Here is a 24,714-nt window from a genome sequence, read left to right on the forward strand (position 1 = left end):
CACAGCTCCTGTTTGTATGTACATGACATCTGTGTACATCTCTAGAGTAAGCAATTCTGCAAAGTTCACTGATTTCCATCCACAGAACCCGCATTCTTCATGTCGGCAGTTCATACATTCTCTGACTTCTCAGTGGGAGCAACAGAAACACAGGAAGGCACATGTTGATCCTGTACAGATGGCAACAGCCCACGCTCATACTCAAGCGTCCTAAGAAATGGCAGGTAGCTTTCCTGCTAAACAGCGCATAATTCACCTTGCACTAGCGGGTGGCTGAAGTCTCTGCATGAGATCAGCTGAAGTGAAGCCGCGTTTCCATTCTCCAAACACAGACCTGTGCTCTTGGGCCCTTTTCCTTCTTGCTTTAGAAAGCAGACACACAGGTATGCACAGGTGGTATAATTCTTATCTGAACTATTCATTTGAGTTCAGTGTGACTGGCTTCCAATCATCATCCATATAGCACAGACTTTGGACTGCCTGTGCTATAATTTGTCATGTCTTCTGAGAATTTATTTGCTTAAGAAGGGAATGAAAGCTAGAATGGAAACAAAAGCATTCCCCATCATAACAATCATGAAATGGTTTGGAAAGCGATTTCACATCAGTGAAAGGGTGAGCAACTTTTCAGTGCAACTTGAAGCAACGAAGTGTACATTCCAAGCTTCAACAAGGGCAGAAGTGACCACCATTAGTGCAAATGAAGCTATATTTTTAAGGAAGGAAATGGGGGACCCTAAGTCTTGGGCAAGTAATGATCTTTGTGCCTACATTCCTCGTCTGCAAAATAGTTGCCCAATACATAGGGCTGTTGTGAGGACAAACAAGAAAAATGCTGCAGTCATTTAAAGCATTAACAGTACAATACTATTCATGTCTACTTATATGTAATAAGCCCCTACGACCTGGTTTGCGCAACATTTCAGCCCACTGTGGCTTAATTTACCCATGTGGGATGTTGTGTGGCTGCAGGCGCCATTTTTACATGGCTTGTTGTGTTGTGCGAACCCAGGCAGCAGGGGTTGTTTGAAAGTTGTCTGAGGGTTAGGCAACCCTCAGATAACCCATAGGTTGTTTTAGGCTTATTTGAGGGTTGCCTAACCCTCAAAAAGACCTCAAATAACCCCTGCTGCCTGGGTTTGCAAGCTGGGTGCCTGTAGGAACCATGCAAAAATGGCACCAGGGCACCTGGTATTATGCAACAGCCCTGGCAGTAGGGTTTATTCTAATGTGTAGCTGGATACATTTTGTGCTGCTGGGAAAAGGTTGTGCAGTGGAAACGAAGTCTTTATGCAGTTAGGCATATGAACTTTAAATACTATGAACCACTTTTGCACTGTTATAGGATAAATCAGATGCTAGCTTACTCACAACTATTTCGGAGGTGCTCATGCATTGGGGCTGGGAGCCTGCACCAGTGTCTTGTGTAGTTGAAAAAAATGATTCGAATAAACCCTTCCTGGCAGGTAAATTGACCCACGGTGAACTGTTGTGACATGCAAACAGGTCCATTGAGGTCAATGGGTGCTAGGTGGGAGAGAAGGAACTGCCAAGTTATTATATTTTTATATATTTTATCTATATTTTTAGAATGACAAATCACCTTTGAGTCTATTGTGACTTCTAATACTACAACATTTAAAACAGTAAACAGAAGCAGTCATGTATGAAATACAAAACCAAGCAGAAAATATTGATAAAACAGACATTTAAAACCTATGAATCCAGTAAAAGAAATCCATGATAGATTGAATAGCATCTCTTAGAACCAGTAAATCATGTATCCACAACTTGTCTTGTCTGAACTGAGTTTTAGTTGAGTTGCTGTCATCCAGCTCAGTGCTCAGTTCAGGCACTGCTTCAACATTTCTGTTTCTCTAGGTTCAGGTTTAAAGGAGAAATAGAATTAGCTCCCCACCATCCTACTTAACCAAGATTAAGCACCTCACTGTCATTTTATTTATTTAAGGTGCAATTCAATATGTGACAAGACAGAAAAAAGTCCTACAACTGGGTAGGGCATGCTGGAAGTTGTAGGATTCTTTGTTGTTGTTTAAACACTCTTAAACACACTGCACTCTTATTTATTTTACTTAAATATTTATAAGTTGCCTTTCTGGACCGAATCTTGAGCATCAACAGAGAGAAACTGGCTCTCATCCTCCTAACCATGATTACCATGGGCATATATTGTTAAATCTGCACTGGATCTGTGTATGTTTCAAGATTATCAAAAGCTAAACTCAGTTTAGATTTTCTTTCTTTATGTAGGTTTGATTTTCCCTATCATAAACTATGATGTACATGCACAAATAAGTTTTTGAAAAGCACCATGAAACTATTTAGCTGCAAGGCTAATAAACTGGAATAGTATGGTAATTACTGTTTTTGCATCAAATAACACAATATTGTTTAAGCACATGGCTGGTGCACTCTTTTTTGTGTTGGAGTGGTAGAGACTAGAAAGAAATGTATTTGGAAAGCCAGTTTTTACTTTGCTAATAGTTTATTATTTATTTATTTATTTATTTATTTATTACATTTTTATACCGCCCAATAGCCGAAGCTCTCTGGGCGGCTCACAAAAATTAAAACCACAATAAAACACCCAACAGGTTAAAAACACAATCACGAAATACAGTATAAAAAGCGCAACCAGGATAAAACCACACAGTAAAGTTGATATAAGATTAAAATAAAGAGTTAAAACAGTAAAATTTAAATTTAAGTTAAAATTAAGTGTTAAAATACTGAGTGAATAAAAAGGTCTTCAGCTGGCGACGAAAGCAGTACAGTGTAGGTGCCAAGGGGGACCTCTCTAGGGAGCTCGTTCTACAACCGGGGTGCCACAGCGGAGAAAGCCCTCCTCCTAGTAGCCACCTGCCTCACTTCCTTTGGCAGGGGCTCACGGAGAAGGGCCCCTGTAGATGATCTTAAGGTCCGGGTAGGTACATATGGGAGGAGGCGTTCCTTCAGATAACCTGGCCCCAAACCGTTTAGGGCTTTAAATGTCAATACCAGCACTTTGAATTGGGCCCGGACCTGGACTGGCAGCCAATGAAGCTGGAAAAGGACTGGCGTAATGTGATCTCGCCGGCCAGTCCCTGTTAGTAAACGGGCTGCCCTATTTTGTACCAGCTGAAGCTTCCGGACCGTTTTCAAAGGCAGCCCCACGTATAACGCATTGCAGTAATCCAAGCGAGAGGTTATCAGAGCATGGATAACTGTAGCTAGGCTATCTCTGTCCAGATAAGGGCGTAGTTGGTATATCAACCTAAGCTGATAAAAGGTGCTCTTTGCCACTGAGTTCACCTGTGCCTCAAGTGACAGTTCTGGATCCAAGAGCACCCCCAAACTACGGACCCGATCCTTTAGGGAGAGTGCAACCCCGTCCAGGACAGGGCAAACATCACCTCGCCAGACAGATGAACCACCCGCTAACAGTACCTCCGTCTTGTCTGGATTGAGTCTCAGTTTGTAAGCCCTCATCCAGTCCATTACCGTGCCCAGGCACTGGTTCAGAACAGTCACTGCCTCACCTGGGTTTGATGAAAAGGAAAGGTAGAGCTGGGTGTCATCCGCATATTGATGACACCTCAGTCCACATCTCCGGATAACCTCCCCCAGCGGCTTCATGTATATGTTAAACAGCATAGGGGATAAGATAGAGCCCTGCGGAATCCCATGGCTTAGGAGCCACGGCACAGAGCAATAATCCCCCAGCACCACCTTCTGGAATCGGCCATCCAAGTAGAAGTGGAACCACTGCAATGCAGTACCTCCAACTCCCAGCTCAGACAACCTATCCAGAAGGATACCATGGTCGATGGTATCGAAGGCCGCTGAGAGGTCCAGGAGAACCAACAGGGTCGCACTCCCCCTGTCTCTCTCCCGACAAAGGTCATCCCACAGGGCGACCAAGGCAGTTTCCGTTCCAAAACCAGGCCTGAAACCCGATTGAAATGGATCTAGATAATCCGTTTCATTCAAGAGTGCCTGGAGTTGTCCTGCAACCACCCGCTCAAGCACCTTGCCCAGGAAAGGGATATTAGCCACCGGCCTGTAGTTGTTAACATCCTCCGGGGCCAGGTTAGGCTTCTTCAGGAGTGGTCTAATTACCACCTCTTTTAAAGAGGCCGGCACCACTCCCTCTCCCAAGGAGGCATTTACAACCTCCTGGACCCAGCCAGCGATCCCCTCCTTATTTGATGTAATGAGCCACGAGGGGCAAGGGTCAAGCACACAGGTGGTCAACCGGACTTGGCCAAGCACCTTGTCCACATCCTCGGGCCTCAATAACTGAAACTCATCCAATAAAACTGAGCCGGACGGCGCTCTGAACGCCTCTACTAGTGGTGGTGCATTAAGTGTGGTGTCCAATTCATGACGAATCTGAGTGACTTTATCTTCAAAGTGCCATGCAAACTCATCACAGCGTGCTACCGAGGGTTCAACCGTCTCACACCTTGGCCCAGAGTGTAACAGGCCACAAACCACCCGGAAAAGCTCCGCTGGACGACACTGAGAAGACGCAATGCTGGTGGAAAAGAACTGCCTCTTTGCCACCCTCACCGCCACAGAGTAGGCTCGATAGTGAGCTCTAGCCCGTGTTCGATCAGACCCAGCACGAGTTTTCCTCCACCTGCGTTCTAGCCGTCTCCCCTCTTGCTTCATCGCCCTCAGCTCAGATGTATACCAAGGAGCTGACCGGGCTCTGCTCAGAGGGAGAGGACGCTTGGGCGCGATCGTGTCAACCGCCCGAGTCATCTCTGCATTCCACAGAGCGACCTGGGCTTCGACAGGAGCACCGGCCATATCAGCAGGAAAATCCCCCAGAGCCCTCTGGAATCCATCGGAGTCCATTAGCCTCCGGGGGCGGACCATTTTAATAGGCCCCCCACCCTTGCAGAGGGGAAAGGCCGCCGAGAGTCTAAACCTCAGTAGGAAGTGATCCGACCATGACAAGGGGGTAGATGTTAGTTCCCCCACTTCCAGATCACCATCCTCCTGTCCAGTCGAGAAAACCAGATCAAGTGTGTGTCCCTTTGCATGTGTTGGGCCGATGACATGTTGAGACAGCCCCATGGTTGTCATGGCAGCCATGAAGTCCTGAGCCGCTCCGGATACAGCAGCCTCGGCATGGAAGTTGAGATCCCCCAGAACCACCATCCTGGGGGTTCTCAACACCAGGTCCGAGACAACCTCCGTCAGCTCAGGCAGGGAGACTGTTGGGCAGCGGGGTGGACGGTACACCAGCAGAATCCCTAATCTGTCTCGAGTACCCATCACACAGTACAAACACTCCAGACCAGCACTCGACTGAACAGGAAGCCTAGAGAGGGAGATTGTATTCCTATAGACCACAGCAACGCCCCCTCCCCGGCCCTCGAGTCTGTGCTGGTGCTGCACTGAGTACCCAGGAGGGCAGAGCTGGGTGAGAGCAACCCCTCCCAGTTCACCCACCCAGGTCTCAGTGATACATGCCAGGTCAGCCTCCTCATCCACAATCAGATCATGGATGAGGGAGATTTTGTTTTGGACTGACCTGGCATTCAGCAGCAGCACCACCAGACCCGAGAGCAAGCTGATAAGGCCGCCAGGAACCGTCTGGTTGGGGGAAGGACTAGAAGAGGGGATAGCTGTAAGGAATCTGTCCCCTCTTCTCCTCATCTGCCTGTTCCTCCCCCAGCACCATACCTCCCCCTACCTGTGACCACAGTTATGCAGGCACCCCCATATTCCCCAGAGCTCCCCAGGCACATATTAAAAATTATTTAAAAATTGATTAAAAGTTTTTTGAGAAATTGCTGTTGGTTGCTGGTCGGCTGGTGTTCTCCAAAACAGGGTGGCTCCTCTGTGTGACGCAAAGTGCGGCGCCAAGTGCGCACTCGGCGCGTCGCCAAGGCGCTGCCTCTGGCCGGCTGGAGTTTTACCTGTAAGCAAGGCGGGGCACTGGTCAGCAGATGTTCAGCAGCTGGGGGAAAGAGACTGCAGAGCCCAGGCTCCTGCAGCCCCAGGTCTTCTCTCCCCACTGCAAGCAGCAAGCACACCCTCCAATTCCTAATAGTTAGGAATTGGTCATTTTACTTTGGTAATTGTTAGGAATTGTTGCCTGCTCTGATATCTCCAGTATTCGAGGCAGTAAGCCTGTGTGCACCAGTTGCTGGGGAACATGGGTGGGAGGGTGCTGTTGCACCATGTCCTGCTTGTTCATCCCTGGCCGATGGCTGTTTGGCCACTGTGTGACCAGAGTGCTGGACTAGATGGACTCTTGGTCTGATCCAGCATCAGGGCACTTCTTATGTTCTTATGAGAGCATTTATGCCCTGCAAAACAGTATTAGAAAATGTGTATATTGGTCTTTGTATATTGAAAATACTGTATGCTAAAACTCTGAACTTTCTTGCCAGTTCTTTTACATGTTGCCTGCAAGTATTTTCATGTATATATCAAAATGCATAACATTTCAATGTATAACATATGCTAACATATGCCCCTGCATCTTTTAGAGCTACTCAATGTTCCTACGTAGCTTTTCAGACAAGGGAATAACTTTGGGTCATTTCACTTGCTCGTGATATAATTTCGGAGATAATGGCCTAAATGCAATTGCTACCCCAACTGGAGTAGACACTGTGAATCAATGGGAACTTGGTAAGTCCACACTTATCTATGTTCCATTGCTTCTATGTGTCTGCTCTGGTGGGGACTAGCACCTGGGTTGGTGATCTGACCGGTTTCTGTAATAGCCAGAAGCGCAAAATGTGACACTGCTGGACCCAGAGTTCAGCCACCTGAGAATCTGAACTTTCCTTTTAAAAAGGATTCTAGCCTTTATGGCTGCAAAGATGTTATTGGAAGTGTGTCATAATGCTTGCTGAAACCTCAGCATTTGAATTCTTTGATGGTGATGTAACCCACTTTTGTTTTTGAGAGACGTGTTTGTAAAGTAAACATGGGAAGTGGTGATGTCGTAATCCTGCCCCTTCTTTTTCCCAACTCTGACTGCATTTCACAACAGTAATGGTTTAGTTGTAGGATTCAGAGATGCTCAATGATATACTTTATTGTCTTTTAGATTCTGGTTTACAATTCAACAACTCAGACAGGTGACCAAGGCCATGCGCCCCCTTGGGAGCTGGGCATGTTGGGGTGTGAGCCTCCAAAACCCACATTTGGGCCATAGCTAGACCTAAGGTTTCTCCCAGGATTGTCCTGGGGTCAAACCTGTTCATCTAAGTGCCACACAGGGCATCCAGCGCTCAGGCAGGGACGAACCCGGGATGATCCTGGGATAAACCTTAGGTCTAGCGACGGTCTTGCACTCCTTTCCCTGGGTATTACCCTGGAGGAGCGCAATTGCGGGATGTCAGATAACAAGGTGCTAATGCAACCTGGAATACATATGGCCTGGGTTATAGTGGCAAGGGAGTTTCTTAGCCCCTGAAATATAAGTTATTTGCTAGAAAAATAAGAAATCCCATAGGTGCGATTGCCCAGTGCAGGAACAGGTTCCCAATACAGGCATTGCTGCGGATATATTTCATATTTATTGTTGTTCCATGGCACTTTTAAAGTAGTTAAAACTACTCAATAAGCACATTGAGCTTATTGTCTAAAGAAGAAAATGTGACCATAAATATAGTATATACCCCTGCTTCGCCTGAATCACAGAGCAATAGCGGTCTCATATGAAGCTCTATGTGTGTGTTTTCACTTTTTCTGATTAATGGTGTCATTGAAGCAGTGGAACAATCTCCCCCTTTTTCAGGGCTTCTCTTCTCTTCTCTTCTCTTCTCTTTTCTTTTCTTTTCTTTGGAGCCTTTTGGCCCCCGTCTATATGGAGGTGCTTTGGCGCCAGGACGTGCCTTGCACCCACATTTGCCTTCCTTCCCGGCATCTGCACAGGAAGGAAAGCAAGTGTGAATTTTCCTGCCCGGCGCCTCTGAAAAGTTTTTTTAAAAAAGGAACAGGGGTGGGGGAGGAAAGGAATGGGGCTGCCCCTCCCAGGGGGCAGAGAAGGAATGAGGCTGTCCCTCCCCCTCCTTTTTTAAAAAAATTTAAACAGCATTTTCAGATTGAGGGTTGCCTGGTCCTCCCAAACAGATTGGGGGTTGCCTGGTCCTCCCAAATTTATATTTGTTTCTGCAGAGCTCCACAGATTTAGAGCATTAAAAAAATAAAATAAAAGAGGGAGTGTGATATGTGGATGTATATACCTTTAAGAGGCCTGTAGCTGCTAGTCTCCAGGTCCTCATCGAAGGCCTGGGCGGAGCCTCTGTTTCAGTCAGTTGGTGTTGTGGGCCTTGCTGAGGGAGTTTGGTGTCACTGTTCTAAGAAGTTTTAGTAATAAAGGAATCCAGCAATGAAAAGACTCTGATGTTATTGCCTGGTAGTCTAAAGGCAAGTGGCAGGCTGAGCAGGTAAGCTCACCCGTATGGTCCCTATGCCTGAGGGATACTACATGGTGTCAGAAGTGGACTCTCCCCTCCAGAAATCCACTTGAAGAGGGGTTTTAGTGCCCGCCGCCATATTGGAATAAAACATGGAGCATTTTAAACCTCCTTCTGAGCTAAGCTTTATTGGGAACTTAGGAGAAAATTGGAGGAAATGGGAACAGAGACTACAAGTATACCTTACAGTTACAAAAGCGGAGAAAGAGTCAGAAGACTACAAAATTGCTGTAATGCTGCACTGCATAGGAGAAAAGGCTTTAGAAATTTACAACACCATTCCTAATATCTATGCAGATCCTGAAAGTCAGACACTAGAAGAAGCCCTTGCTGCATTCAAAACTTATTGTGAGCCCAGGAGAAACCCTGTTTTTGAACGGTACCAGTTCTGGCAGCTTCCTTATAATGAGGAAGCAGGCATAGACTGTTTTGTTACAGCCCTTAGAGAAAAATCTCAGCATTGTGAATTTGGGGCCTCCACAGACCTGATGCTTAGAGACAAAATTGTTTTCAGCATCTCAGACAGCAAGCTTAAAGAAAAGCTTCTAGAAGACCCTAAGTTGACTCTAGAGCAAGCTATTACCATCTGTAGAGCAAAGGCTCTTATCAGGGCTCAGGCAACAGCAATGACCTCAGAAACAAACATCTTAGCCATCCAACATAAAAGCGGAAGGACCATAAGCTACCAAGAAAGTAAAAGGGCCCCAAAGCAGACCTTTGCAACAGTTAAACCTACAGCGGCAAGGGGCAATTCCTGCAGTAGATGCGGTTATGTTCACAGGCCCAGGCAGTGTCCAGCTTTTGGAGAGACCTGCAATAGGTGTGCAGGAAGGAATCACTTTGCTAAAATGTGTAGGACACAATCTGAGCCTTCCAGTCTCACCAAAGATGTAAATGCCTTATTCATGGGAGTAATAACTACATCCCATCAAGCTAGGCTCATGGGAAGCCCAGAAGCCTGGTATAGCACAGTAGTTGTGGCAGGACTTCCAGTTGTTTTCAAGTTAGATTCTGGATCTGATGCTAACACAATTCCAAAAGATATTGCAGAGTGCTTGCAGGATAAAGTGCATACAGCAATGACAAATGTGACACTAATTGCCTTTGGTGGAGCAAAGGTCAAACCAAGAGGTACCATTATAGCTCCTTGCAAAAATGGTCTTAAGAATCGAAATCTAACCTTCTATGTCACAGAAACTGGAGATCCACCACTTCTGGGTCGGTCAGCCTGTGTAGCCCTTGACTTGATCAGACGTGTGCACGTATTAGCAGTACATTCTCCAACCAAGATGGAGGGTCTCCTCAAACACTATTCTGATGTTTTTGAAGGCCTGGGTCGTTTCCCAGGTGTGCATCATATTCATGTGGATCCCACAGTATCACCTGTGGTGCATGGATGCAGAAAGATTCCATATGCAATCATAGCCCCTTTGAAAACAACATTGGAAGACCTAGAGTCAAAGGGAGTCATTACAAAGGTGACTAATCCAACAGCATGGGTCAACAGCATGGTGATAACACAAAAAAAGAATGGTTCACTCAGGCTGTGCCTTGATCCCAGGGATCTCAACAAGGCAGTGAAGCGACAACATTTTTCAATCCCTACAGTTGAGGATGTGCAGAGAGAACTTGCTGGCAAAAAGTTGTTTACCATTTTAGATGAGAAGGATGGCTACTGGCAAGTGGCCCTAGACAAGGAGTCATCGGAACTATGTACGTTTAACACCCCGTGGGGGAGGTATCATTTTAATAGACTGCCCTTCGGCATTAAGTCAGCAAGTGAAGTCTTCCAGCAGAAAAATTATGAGTGCTTTGGGGACATTCCTGGCATCCATATCATTGCCGATGACATGATTATTGCAGCATCCAGCAAGGAGGAGCATGATAAGATACTTAAACAGGTACTTGACAGAGCGTGGAAAAAGGGTGTCAAGTTTAATAAGGACAAAATTCAATTATTGGTGGATACTGTCAAGTATATGGGCCACATCTTCTCTAAGGATGGTGTACAACCAGATGACAGCAAGGTGGAAGCAATCATCCGATTACCTCCCCCTGAAGATAAGAAAGGTCTCCAAAGAATTCTGGGCACCATTCAATACTTGGCCCAATACATACCTAATGAGTCCAGCCTAACAGCTCCCCTCAGGACTCTTCTATGAAATGATATTATGTGGCAATGGGAGCCTGAACAGCAGGCAGCTCTTGATGGACTAAAACAAGCCATTACAACTGCACCAGTCTTGCAGTATTTTGACCCTAAGGAGCAACTATGGGTCCAAGCTGATGCATCCAAGGATGGTTTGGGGGCATGCCTATTCCAGAAAAAGAGACCAATTGCATATGCTTCTCGTGCCTTATCCAAGGCGGAGCAAAATTACGCACAAATAGAAAAGGAACTCTTGGCAATCGTCTTTGCAATGTCAAAATTCCATCAGTATGTTTTTGGTGTCCAAGTAAAAGTCCAATCAGATCATAAGCCACTGGAGGCAATTTTTGCCAAGCCACTGGGGAAGGCCCCAGCAAGATTACAGAGAATGTTATTACAACTGCAGAAATATGATATTCAGATCCACTATACGAAAGGCAAGGACATGTTTATAGCGGACACACTTTCTAGGGCGACTACAAGTACTCTCCCCACAGATACAGAACCTCTGATGGAAGATAGAGTGATCTACAGTTTGTCCAGTACAGACCCGCTTAGTGATCATATGCTCAAATCATTGCAAGAACACACGTCAGCAGATACATGCCTACAGGGCTTGAAGACTCTACATATTAATGGCTGGCCCAGGAGGCGCAAGCAGATTAGGCCTGAACTTTATCCCTATTGGCCTCTCAGAGACAGTATTCGAATTGAAAATGACTTGTTGCTGGTGGGACACAAAATCATCATCCCCCAGGGCGCCAGAGACAACATGTTAAAACTGCTGCACTTACCACACCAAGGGGTCAATAGATCTAAAGCACATGCTCGGGCATTGATGTATTGGCCTCGTATGAATGAAGAGATAGAACGGTGGGTCAACAATTGTCAGCCATGCCAGGAACATCAGCCAACCAATCAGAGGGAACCAATGATCCCTCACGAGATCCCAGACCTGCCATGGCTAAAGGTAGCAGCTGATATTTTCGAGTTACAAGGTCACTCTTACCTGGTAGTCATGGACTACTTTTCTAAGTTCCCTGAAGTTCTCCACTTGACAGATAAAACAGCGGTGACTGTTGTTGCCAGATTGAAGGCAACATTTGCACGTCATGGTATACCTAAAGAGATAATCTGTGACCATGTACCATTTGCGAGCCAGGTTATGAGACAATTTGCAACTGAGTGGGGGATCACCTTGACACATTCGAGCCCAGCTTACCCCCAGTCCAACGGGCAAGCAGAACGTACTATACAAACCATCAAGCACATGCTATCGAAAACTCTACAAGATGGCGCTGATCCATATCTGGCTCTGTTGAACCTGCGTAATACTCCAGTAACAGGTTTAGATTTTGCTCCTGCCCAATTGCTCATGGGACGTTTACTACGGAGCACACTGCCAGCTATTACATCTGCCCTGAAGCCCAGGGTGCCACGTGGAGCGCACCCTAGATTACAAGATCGACAGAGGCAGCAGAAAGCATATTATGACAAGCACACAGCACCTCTTCCACCTTTGCAAGTAGGAGACCGGGTCAGGTTGAAAACAACTTTAGGTTGGATGCCAGCATCAGTAGCTCAGAAAAGAAGAGAGCCACGCTCATATGTAGTGGAGACTCCCCAAGGTCAAACTTATAGAAGGAACAGGGGGCACCTCAGGAGGGATTGCTTTTCCCCTGTGAGTGCAACCAATGTGGATCTAGGGGTTGCAGAGGAGCTGGCATCCCCTGAGGCAGTGGTCTTGCCAGAAGGACCTCAAGGTGAGCTGGAGCTTTCGTCAGATGGAACAGCAGATGGAATCGAACGGACACGGAGTGGGCGAGAAGTGAGACTACCAGCAAAGTTTAAGGACTATGTTATGGGATAGTGGTGAAGAGCTGAGATTGACAAGTTAAGATTTAATTGAACAAAAGTTATTGTTTTTATGGAGAAGGGGGGATGTGATATGTGGATGTATATACCTTTAAGAGGCCTGTAGCTGCTAGTCTCCAGGTCCTCATCGAAGGCATGGGCGGGGCCTCTGTTTCAGTCAGTTGGTGTTGTGGGCCTTGCTGAGGGAGTTTGGTGTCACTGTTCTAAGAAGTTTTAGTAATAAAGGAATCCAGCAATGAAAAGACTCTGATGTTATTGCCTGGTAGTCTAAAGGCAAGTGGCAGGCTGAGCAGGTAAGCTCACCCGTATGGTCCCTATGCCTGAGGGATCATTAAAAAAAAAATAAAAGGGGGAGGAACAACACTCTTCCTCTCCTCTTCCCCCCCCCCCCCACCGTTTTTGTGTTTGGGGGTTGTTGTTTTTTGGCTTTATTTTGCTTTATTTTGCTCCGCTGCCAAAAAAGTCAGGGTAAACGCTTGACTTTTTTTGAGCGGATTTTCCAGGCTTTGCCCCTGGATGGCTTCGCATTTGCGGCTGCGTCACCTGTCCGAAAATGCAAAGATGCGCATTTACGGCGGTGTAAACAGCCATATGGACAAGCTCAACAAACACAACAGTCTGTTTTACTCCCTCCTCATTTAATTAATCTGCCTGCATTTATAGCAAGCGTGAACTGTGCTGGTCAAATCATCTTGATTTTGGTAGGTAAACCTGTGCAGCCTCTCTCTGTCGACATGCACAAACCACGTGCCCTAAATATCCAGGGCTGTATGATGTGCAGGGTCACAGGATATTGTTTTGGGCAGAATCTCAACTTCCATTAAAAAAAAAAGTTTCCTATCACTCAGGTCTGCAAAGATATGCTTGAATACTTGAGACTAAGGCCTGCTAAAATACCTCAAAACCAAAGGAATGGCTGAATAAGATTTCCTGAGACAGGAGTGGGGGCTTCAATGGCATTTGCATCTCTGCATGATGAGCAAAATCAGAATAGATGACAAAAAATAGACCATTTTTGAATAAATTACACAAACATAACAGACATCATGCAAACTTTCTCGGCTTGCATAATTTGTACAGGATGCAGAATTCAGTATGGGATAAGTACAGCCAATATCAAAAGAGACAGGTGACTTCATACAAAACTTTCACTCTAGCAGGGATAGTGGAAAACAGAAAGCTCTCCATCTAAATAACCAGAGGAGGATCTGTCCAGCAACGTGCCTTTGTCATGTCAAGAAGATGAAGAGCTTCACTGCAACTGAGAAGTGCACTGCCTAATTTGCTCCAAATGGCTATCAAAAGGAAAAGTGCATTATTATCTATCTAATTTGTCTCTAATGTTTCTTAAAACTAGGCTAATAACAGCTGCGGCAATCACGATGCAATCTTCAGATCAGCCCATCTGCAGAGCCTTCTTTAGGTATAATTGGAAACAGATTCAGGGACAACAAGCCAGGAGATTTCCCCCCCCCCCCCCTCTCACTGAGAATCAGATGCTACTGGTGCTCATTTTGTATCAATTCCTGGAACGGATTTCTCTTCTGTACTGTTTTCTCACAGATAAAAATGACAGTGATTAATGTGTTAGGTCAGCATGCAGCAGTACTTTGATGGGGTTCCAAAACAATCCCAAATGGAATCAACCACACTAAGGCAGGATCTACACTACTGCTTTAAAATGGGTTATAACAGTAGGGACAACTGTTGGGGCCCAGGACACGCTCCCCATACAGTTTTCAAACCATTTCCAAAGTGTCATATCCTGCTTGGTGTAGGTCCAGCCTAATATGCAGACCAATACATCTTGCAATACATCTTTGCTTTTCTCTACCCTATCAATATGCATCTAATCCCTGTCTTAAATCCTTCAAGTAGTTGGTCTTCCTCCGTTCCCTCTGAGAGATACACCCATATCTTACCTTCACCTGAACTTTTTCAGAGCATGACTTTTTAAGACAGTTTACACCTCAACTCATATCTATGAAAAAGATAGCAACATTGCAGTTTACATATATCTCCACAAGAGAAGGCCTGTGTGTGGCATTCATGCTAAGATTGGCACGTGTATTGCAATGTCTTGCCATTTTTACAATACTTTTACATACACAAGAGACTTGTGAGAGTTTATCCATTCCTTTGAAATGTGAGAAAACGCCCTAAAAAGAATGGGAAAACAGAAACAGCAGAAAGTAGGGACATTGTGTGGTTGTAAATCACTATTTCGGAAGAATATTTTAATGCACCAATGACTGTGTTCTTACTTCTGGGCCTTTGCTGACTTCTCCGGCTTCTCTGGGGAAGGGATTATCAGGTCAATAGCCGAGTCAGGCTTCTGGAGGAGGGTGCCCAACTTGGTCTTGATCTCCTTGGCCCTGGAGAGAGAGATTACGAGAATATGCATGAATGCAGTCGCCATTGTGTTTAATAAATGCTGGACTGTGTAAAGATGCTCCACTTGACACGCCACTGTACTACATTTACTGCAGTTTATGAGACATACATTTTAGTCAACTTACATTTTGAAATGAGCAGCATTTACTCAAACTTGGTGACATTAAAGCAGCCTTCCCTAACCAGGTTCCTGGTGTGTTGGACTACAATCCCCATTGTTTTCATGGTAAACCAGAGGTGAGAAAGGTAGATCTCAATCAGCACGGATTTTTGAATCTAATTTTCTTAGCAGTCGCAAAACAAACAACTTCCCCCTAAATCATATTGCTGAAATGAAGAGAGCTTGGGGTAACTAAAAGTAGATTTTTGCATGGAAGGGTTGTAAGCTAAATTCGATTTTGGTATTCAAAGCAAATTCCTGCACTCAGAATTCTTTAATTCTAAGTATATATCTTTTGAATTAGGCTCCCATTGGTGGATCTAGAGGTTCTAGGTTTGTTTGTTTTTAAAGTAGATCCTGCGAGGCTGAACTCTTACCAGTGCCAACCCCTGTTATAAACCACCCCTGGAATAATTATAAAGTGGTATATACATTCCATGAATGAATGAATGATCAGTGAACAGTTTTGCTGTCTTCCAATCCATTTTTGGGCCAAATTTAAACTAGTAGTAGGGTGACCATATGGGCGGATTTGCCCGGATTTGTCCGGGGTTTTGACGACAAATCCGGGAGGGGGGAGGGGAAATCCAGATTTTCCAAAGAGCAGCTCTAATGGGACTTAACAAAAATGCTCATAATACCATCATTTTTTAAGATAAAGACATGAAACTTGGCACGATGGTAGCTCTTAGGAAGGGCTTTAGTCATACCAAATTTGAAATAGATCCGTTCATCCATTGATTTTTAGGAATTTTTTTAAAATTGAGGTTTTAAAATTATTATTTTTAAAATCATCATTTTTAAAAATAAAGAGATGAAACTTCGCACCATGATAGGATTTAGGTAGAGCTTTAGCCACACCAAATTTGAAACAGATCCATTCATCCATTGATTTTTTATGAATTTTTTTAAAATTGAGGTTTTAAAATTATTATTTTTAAAATCATCATTTTTAAAGATAAAGAGATGAAACTTTGCACCATGATAGGATTTAGGTAGAGCTTTAGCCACACCAAAATTGAAACAGATCCGTTCATCCATTGATTTTTTTAGGGATTTTTTAAAAATCAAGGTTTTAAAATTATTATTTTTAAACTGTCATTTTTAAAGATAAAGAGCTGAAAGTTGGCACCATGATAGAGTTTAGGTAGAGCTTTAGCCATACCAAATTTGAAACAGATCTGTTCATCCATTGATTTTTAGGATTTTTTTTTAAATTTGAGGATTTGTTTTTTTTAAAAAAAAAATGCTATTTTTAAAGATAAAGAGATGAAACTTGGCACCATGATTGCTCTTAACAAGGACTTTAGCTATGCCAAGTTTGAAACAGATATGTCCATCCATTGAGTTTTAGGATTTTTTTAAAGTTTGAGGTTTTAAAATTATTTTTTAAAAATGACATTTTTAAAGATAAAGGTCAGAAAGCTGGCACCATATTCAGCAAACTGTTGGAGAGGTTGTGGGGGAAAAGGAACGTATTTACATATGTGGTGGGAATGCAAATATGTACAAAGATTGTGGAAGATGGTGTTTTTGGAGATTGAAGAAATAGTGGGAATGAAGATAGAACAAACACCAAAAGTTGCATTACTGTCACTATTTGAAGATTTAAAATGTGGAAAAGAAATTAAAGAATTGATATCGAGTTTGCTGATTGCAGCACGATTGATGGTAGTTAGGAACTGGAAGATTCAAGGGGAATATTCTATTGAAGAATGGTATAAAGAAGTATGGGATATAGCTATTAATGATAAATTGACTTGTAATATTAAGTGGAGAAGAAGTATAGCTAAAACAAATGATTTTGAAGGAATTTGGAAACAGTTCCTAATATTTGTGTTTTCTAAGGGAAGTGGGAAACCGCCAGCAGAAGAAAGTATGAGATTTTGGAATCAGGAATGAGATCCCGAGGTGGGGGGTGCACTTATATGTTAAGATTGATTATGTTATGATATGATATTTTGTAATCAACATTTATTCAATATGTATGTAGTATGTTGTTGTTGTTGTTGTTTTATTGTAATGATGTGTGTTTAAGTAATGTGGAAAAGCAATATATATATATATATATTTTTAAAGAAAGTTGGCACTCTTAAGGAGAGATTTAGCCATGCCAAGTTTGAATCAGATCTGGTGTTGCACATTGAGCAGTTTCAGCCCTTGGCATTACGGGGATCTCCAGTCTTTAGGTAAGAAGTCTTGGGCAAGCAGGGCACCTTTCCTGTTGCAGATTTGGTGGGCAGTCGGGTAGCTGGAGCTCAGCAGAGGCAAGGCATCCACAAATCAAAATGACATTGAATCTCTCACTTGTTCTTTATTTCAGTGATTTTAACATTAAGATGTTATGTAGAACAGATTTGTCTTAAATGTGTGCTGTAAAATCAGACATGTGACCAAGGCTATGTTTGGGTGGGCACGCCCCCTTGGTGCTGGACACGCCCCCTTGGAGGCCAGCCATGTTGTCCTCCTTTTTGGTTTCCAAAATATGGTCACCCTAACTAGTAGTTATAACCTTTGAAGCTCTAAACAACTTAGGGCCTGGTTACCTTAAAGAACACCTCCTCCTCCATGAACCTGCCCATTTATTAAGGTTTTGTAATATATCCTGGCAACAGAGCCATATTTGGCTGGGGCACGAAAGAAGCATTCTCTGTAGATTACATCCCCCTTGGAGTTTTTTGCTGCCTTGTGAAGAACTGTTTGGTTCTGGCAGGCATAGGGTGACCATATGACCAGATTTGCCCAGATTTGTCTGGGTTTTTGATGACAAATCCTGGAGGGGGAGGGGAAATCCGGATTTTTCCAAAGAGCAGCTCTGATGGGAATTAACAAAAATGCTTATAACTCCGTCATTTTTTAAGATAAAGACATGAAACTTGGTACAATGGTAGCTCTTAGGAAGGGCTTTAGTCATACCAAATTTGAAACAGTTCCATTCATCCGTTGATTTTTTTAGGATTTTTTTTAAAATTGAGGTTTTAAAATTATTATTTTTAAAATCATCATTTTTAAAGATAAAGAGATGAAACTTCGCACCATGATAGGATTTAGGTAGAGCTTTAGCCACACCAAATTTGAAACAGATCTGTTCATCTATTGATTTTTTAGATTTTTTTTAAAAAGTGAGGTTTTTAAATTATTATTTTTAAACCGTCATTTTTAAAGATAAAGAGCTGAAAGTTGGCACCATGATAGCTTTTAGGTAGAGCTTTAGCCATACCAAATTTGAAACAGATCTGTTCATCCATTGATTTTTAGAAAAATTTTAAAATTTGAGGATTTAAATTTTTTTTTAAAAAAATATTATTTTTAAAGATAAAGAGATGAAACTTGGCACCATGATTGCTCTTAACAAGGACTTTAGCTATGCCAAGTTTGAAACAGATCTGTACAACCATTGAGTTTTAGGATTTTTTAAAAAAGTTTGAGGTTTTAAAAATATTTTTTTAAATGACATTTTTAAAAGATAAAGGGCTGAAAGTTGGCACCATGATAGCTCTTAAGGAGAGATTTAGCCATGCCAGGTTTGAATCAGATCTGTTCATCCATTGTTTTTTTAGGGGTTTTTTAAAAGTTCAACATTTTAAAATTATTGTGTTTTAAAACTGCTGCAGCCATATCCTTCAAACTCAGGTTGTCAAACCTCCTCTTTGGGGTTTTGCATATTGAGCAGTTTCAGCCCTTGGCATTAAGGGGATCTCCAGTCTTTAGGTAAACTGTCACAACACCTACCCTAATGTAGGTGTAGAGAAACTTGTGACAATTATACACAAGCTTTTTAAAAAATTGAAATTAAAAAAAGCCAGCCATCCGGTCGGCCAGTATCGAACCCTGTTAACAACAACAGCAGCTTGCAATGAGTGAAGATACAGTTAGAAAAGATATTTGAGGGAAGGGGAGACTGTAACACACAGAGTATAGCAAAAGCTTCAAAGTACAGCAAAACCTACAAAAGTAAGAGTGAGTGAAGTTAACTTCAGATACATTGAATCTCTAACTTGTTTTTTATTTCAGTGATTTTATCATTAAGATGCTATGTAGAACAGATTTGTTTTAAATGTGTGCTGTAAAATCAGACATGTGACCAAGGCTATGTTCGGGTGGGTATGCCCCCTTGGTGCTGGACACGCCCCCTTGGGGGCCGACCATATTGTCCTCCTTTTTGGATTCCAAAATATGGTTACCCTAGGCAGGCACATAACTTTGCCTTTGGACTGCTGATGTTTGTAGAATTTCGTAAACTTCCATTTTTACCTGCTTTCCTTTTATAATGATTCATACAAAGAGATCCATCAGACGAGTGTTTTATTGCATGCTCGTAACTGGGCACTCACAGATTTTTGTGGGTCCCTTTCATGACATCGTCTGTCTCCTGCATGCCTCCCACCCCTTCTAGCCTTCTTTGTGCCACTAAAAAACACCCCAGTAACTCCGACTTATTTTTAAAGATGGAAGTTGCCGCCATCTCCTGCTGTGTGCAGGAGAAGCAGCGGGATCAAAACGGCTCACTGAATGGGCTGCATGAAAATTGTTTACTTCCTCTTTCATGAGGAAGTAATGAGGGACAAACTTACGGGCAGAGAAGTGGCGTTAAGCAAACACAATTTCCCCCTGTCTGATGACGCTCAAAGAATGTAACCATCAACGAATCTTTTAAAAAGTATAATGAAAAGAAAAAGCACAAACTTCAACTCTTCCACCATCACTCCACCCCTTTACAAAGATTCAAGAAGGACGCAGACAAGCTGGAACGTGTTCAGAGGAGGGCAACCAGAATTATCAGGGGTCTGGAAACAAAGCCCTATGAGGAGAGACTGAAAGAACTGGGCATGTTTAGCCTGGAGAAGAGAAGATGGAGGGGAGATATGATAGCACTCTTCAAATACTTAAAAGGTTGTCACACAGAGGAGTGCCAGGATCTCTTCTCGATCCTCCCGGAGTGCAGGACACGGAATAATGGGCTCAAGTTTAAGGAAGCCAGATTCCAGCTGGACATCAGGAAAAACTTCCTGACTGTTAGAGCAGTACGACAATGGAATCAGTTACCTAGGGAGGTGGTGGGCTCTCCCACACTAGAGGCCTTCAAGAGGCAGCTGGACAACCATCTGTCAGGGAAGCTTTAGGGTGGATTCCTGAATTGAGCAGGTGGTTGGACTCGATGGACTTATAGGCCCCTTCCAACTCTGCTATTCTATGATTCTATGATAGGTCCCAGCCTTCACGGCACAGCATTGGCGCCACTCTGCTGCCAAATCCCGAGGTATCGCTGATGTGAGGTGGTGGCGAGTAATCTTAACTAGTGGAGGCAGCACTGGCTTTCTGGTGGCCATTCGGTTCACCAGGCCTGCCCCATGTCCCTTAGTGGCTTCTGACGACCAAATAGAGGTTGCCTTCCTCCCGCGAATGCAGAGCCGTAGTGACCTCATTCCAGCAGGAGAAGTCAAAGTAAATCACCAACTTTTCCAATGCACAGCTTAACGGGAAAGCCCCACAGTGGCTGTGTGGTGGCTGCTGCATTGTATAACCAATGCAGTGCTAGTGCAGAATCACCGTGGGGCTTTTAAAACATATAGACAGACCCCAGGTTGCAAACGATGTACAATTCTGTTTGGCTGATCCTCTTTCATCATTATTTCTTTAGGCTTAGAGTGCCAACTCTACTGAAAGCTGAACCTATCAAAATATCTGGATACCTTTTCTGGGTTTTTTTTTTACAGGGAACAGCAGGTGCTTAAATAAAAAGCAAGCACAGAAAGCATTCCTTTCCCCCTGATTTATAATAATATAAAACTGTCTTGCCTGAGAAGACCCAAATCTCTTTAGAAACATAGAATCATAGAATATTAGAGTTGGAAGGGGCCTATAAGGCCATCGAGTCCAACCCCCTGCTCAATGCAGGAATCCACCCTAAAGCATCCCTGACAGATGGTTGTCCAGCTGCCTCTTGAAGGCCTCTAGGGTGGGAGAGCCCACAACATCCCTAGGTAACTGATTCCATTGCCGTACTGCTCTAACAGTCAGGACGTTTTTCCTGATGTCTAGCTGGAATCTGGCTTCCTTTAACTTGAGCCCGTTATTCCGTGTCCTGCACACTGGGAGGATCGAGAAGAGATCCTGGCCCTCCTCTGTGTGACAACCTTGTAAGTATTTGAAGAGTGCTCTCATGTCTCCCCTCAATCTTCTCTTCTCCAGGCTAAACATGCCCAGTTCTTTCAGTCTCTCTTCATAGGGCTTTGTTTCCAGACCCCTGATCAACCTGGTTGCCCTCCTCTGAACACGCCCCAGCTTGTCTGCATCCTTCTTGAATTGTGGAGCCCAGAACTGAACGCCATACTCTAGATGAGGCCCAGGGCCGAATAGAGAGGAACCAGTACCTCACACAATTTGGAAGCTATACTTCTATTAATGCAGCCCAAAATAGCATTTGCCTTTCTTGCAGCCATATCGCACTGTTGGCTCATATTCAGCTTGCGATCTACAACAATTCCAAGATCCTTCTCGTTTGTAGTATTGCTGAGCCAAGTAACCCCCATCTTGTAACTATTTGGTTTCAATTTCCTAGATGTAGAACTCGGCATTTATACCTATTAAATTTCATTCTGTTTTTTTCAGCCCAGCACTCCAGCCTATTCCATCCCCTGTCATTTAGAAGTGTTCTGTCTCTATCCATGGAAGTTCCATTTAGCTATCCGGATCTACACTACTGCTTTAAAATGCTTTATAACAGTAGTGACAACTGTTGGGGCCCAGGACACACTCCATAGACAGTTTTCAAAGTGTCATATCCTGCTTGGTGTAGATCTGGCCCTTGGCTCAAGAACAAAGATTTGCTACAAAGCATGTGTTGTAAAAAAAATCTTTTACTCTGTCATCCGTGTAGGCTTCACTCACACCTCTCTAAAATTTATATACTTATTTATTTATCCATTAAAAGCTAGTCTGCAACATCCTCTCTGTAAACATTGTACTTTGTATTTTATGTTGTTTTTGTTTTAGCGCTTTATACCCCCCTTTTTTTTGTAAACTGCCTGTCATACAAATGACCATAATAAATATATACATACATAAATAGTCAGAGTCTTTGCCTTTGTCAGACATTTCTTTTACCAGCTTAGGCTGATATACCAACTGCGCCCTTATCTGGACGGAGATAGCCTAGCTACAGTTATGCATGCTCTGGTAACTTCTCGTTTGGATTACTGCAATGCGTTATACATGGGGCTGCCTTTGAAAACGGTCCGGAAACATCAGCTGGTACAAAACAGGGCAGCACGGTTACTAACAGGGACTGGCTGACGAGACCACATCATGCCAGTCCTTTTCCAACTTCATTGGCTGCCAGTCCAGGTCTGGGCCCGATTCAAAGTGCTGGTATTAACATTTAAAGCCCTAAACGGCTTGGAGCCAGGTTACCTGAAGGAACGCCTCCTCCCATATGTACCTGCCCGGACCCTAAGGTCATCCTCAGGGGTCCTTCTCCGTGAGCCCCTGCCAAAGGAAGTGAGGCAGGTGGCTACCAGGAGGAGGGCCTTCTCTGCTGTGGCACCCCGGCTGTGGAATAAGCTCCCTAAGGAGGTTCGCTTGGCACCTACGTTATATGCTTTTAGACGCTAGGTGAAGACCTTTTTATTCTCTCAGCATTTTAACAGTCTATAAATAAATTTTAACTTGGTGTTTTAAATTTGTAATTTTGCATTGCTGCTGCTTTTATCTGGTTGAGCTTTTATATTGTATTTTATATTATGGTTTTATACTGTTGTTTTATACTTTGAATGTTTTTAATTTTTGTGAACCGCCCAGAGAGCTCCGGCTATTGGGCAGTATAGGAATGTAATTAATAAATAATAAATAAATTTCAAAGACACTCTGCCATAGGATGCAATGTCTAAAGGTCCCCCTGGAAAGTTTCTCTATTAGTTATCAGCCTCCAATCTTTTCATTTTCTTGTCTTGTCTTTCTATTTCTATACACAGGAAATCCCATAGTTCTCAAGATTGACCGTTATGTTCTTAGCTTTTCAGACTCTGGAGTCAAAGCCTTACTCATCTGTCTCTTTGGAGGACGTCAGCAGATGCTAAGGCCATTTCCATAATCAGCGGTTCCAAGAAAACTATTCACTTGACCTGAGAAAAGCCTTTTTCGTAGGCCAAAGGGTGGCCAAGTCCCCATGCTCTCTTTTGACCGAGGTGTCTCTTGAGTAAGGATACTCTCATTATAACTGCACAGTAAGAATGTCTCCAAATTCCACCTCCCCCTGCACCAATATGAGAAAGGAAACTTTGCATCTTTGAAGCCACAGAAATTATAACCAAACACACACACACACAACTTGCTTGAGAAGCTTTAAAAAAACATAATAGCTTGAGTAGACACAGGAGGCCTAATCTAAATCTTAAAGCTATCCTAGTATTTCCCACACTAGGGGCCTGATCCAGACTGCGGCCTAAGATCTTACTTAAAAGTGAAAAGAGACATACCTGCTAGATATTTAAATACAGTTTAACACACACACCCCAAGCAAATGAAGCTCTGCAAATTCATTTGAAATGACAAAGATTCCAAAGGCAGAGGGGGATGGGCGTCACGTATTTCTCATTCAGTGACACAGTACACTATTGGATGCATAGTGACGTGTAGGGTGAGATGGATACATTTCTCCCTGGAGCATCCCCAGGAAGCTGCCCAACTAGATCTGGTCCCTGTTCTATCTGCACTGTAGGGACTGGAGTTTCTGAACCAGTGATTTCAACCTATTGAATTAATGAGGTAAAGACCTCTTACCATGGGCCTTGCTAGATGGAGGTTTAGCCCGGTACTTGCCCCGGGCTCGCCCCTGTGCGTCCAAATGACACACAGGGGTTCCCAGGGTCAGGCAGGGGTGAAACCTCCCTGGGCCCAGGGTAATTGAAGCCGGGAAAAGCGGCAGATGGGCCACAGCGCTCCCGTCCCCCGCCCCCCGATTCCCCCCCTCCCTTGGACTCTGATCCCCCCTCCCCCCATGTCCCCACCTGCTGTTTGCCGTCGCCACTGCCGATGTCCGAAGCTGCTCTGTGCCACCGCCGCCACTGATGTCCCAAGTCGCTCTGTGCCGCCGCCGCCGCTGATGACGCCGATGTCCCCAGCCGGCGTTTCCTGCTTTTGTCATGTCCCCCGGCCTGCAGGCATCACAGGCCGGGGCACAGATAGCAGGAAACGCCGGCTGGGGACATCGTCATCATTGGTGGCAGCACAGAGCAACTTGGGATATTGGCGACGGCGACATACAGCAGGTGGGGACATGGGGGGAGGGGGGATTGGAGGCCAGGGGAGGTGGGGGGCTTTAAAAAAAACTTACCTGGCCGTTGGTGCACTCCTGTGCACGCGGCCGCTTTAAGGGAGGGGAATGGCGAACGCGACAGGGCTTCCCTCGGCCCCGTCACGCCTCAGGTGTAGACAGGCCAGACAGGCCGCACTATTTCTAGCGCAGCCTGGCCCCTCCTCACCGGCGGATTCGGCGGTAGGTCTAGCAAGGCCCTGTGGGATGACCTCTGTCGGGAGAGAGACAGGGGGAGTGCGACCCTGTTGGTTCTCCTGGACCTCTCAGCGGCCTTCGATACCATCGACCATGGTATCCTTCTGGATAGGTTGTCTGAACTGGGAGTTGGAGGTACTGCGTTGCAGTGGTTCCGCTCCTACTTGGATGG

General features: G+C 44.3%; 1 protein-coding gene across 2 annotated transcripts in view; it reads right to left on the bottom strand.

The window, feature by feature from the left end:
* LOC134403643 (regulator of G-protein signaling 5-like) overlaps positions 1 to 24,714 on the bottom strand; it is a 58,670-nt gene that overhangs the window by 22,216 nt on the left and 11,740 nt on the right. For both annotated transcript variants that reach the window (XM_063133997.1, XM_063133990.1), the window contains exon 2: positions 14,742 to 14,852. In XM_063133997.1, coding sequence (XP_062990067.1) covers positions 14,742 to 14,852 — 111 coding nt within the window. The remainder of the gene's footprint in view (positions 1 to 14,741; positions 14,853 to 24,714) is intronic.

This window comes from Elgaria multicarinata, chromosome 1 (assembly GCF_023053635.1).
Source record: "Elgaria multicarinata webbii isolate HBS135686 ecotype San Diego chromosome 1, rElgMul1.1.pri, whole genome shotgun sequence".
Lineage (NCBI taxonomy): Eukaryota > Metazoa > Chordata > Lepidosauria > Squamata > Anguidae > Elgaria > Elgaria multicarinata.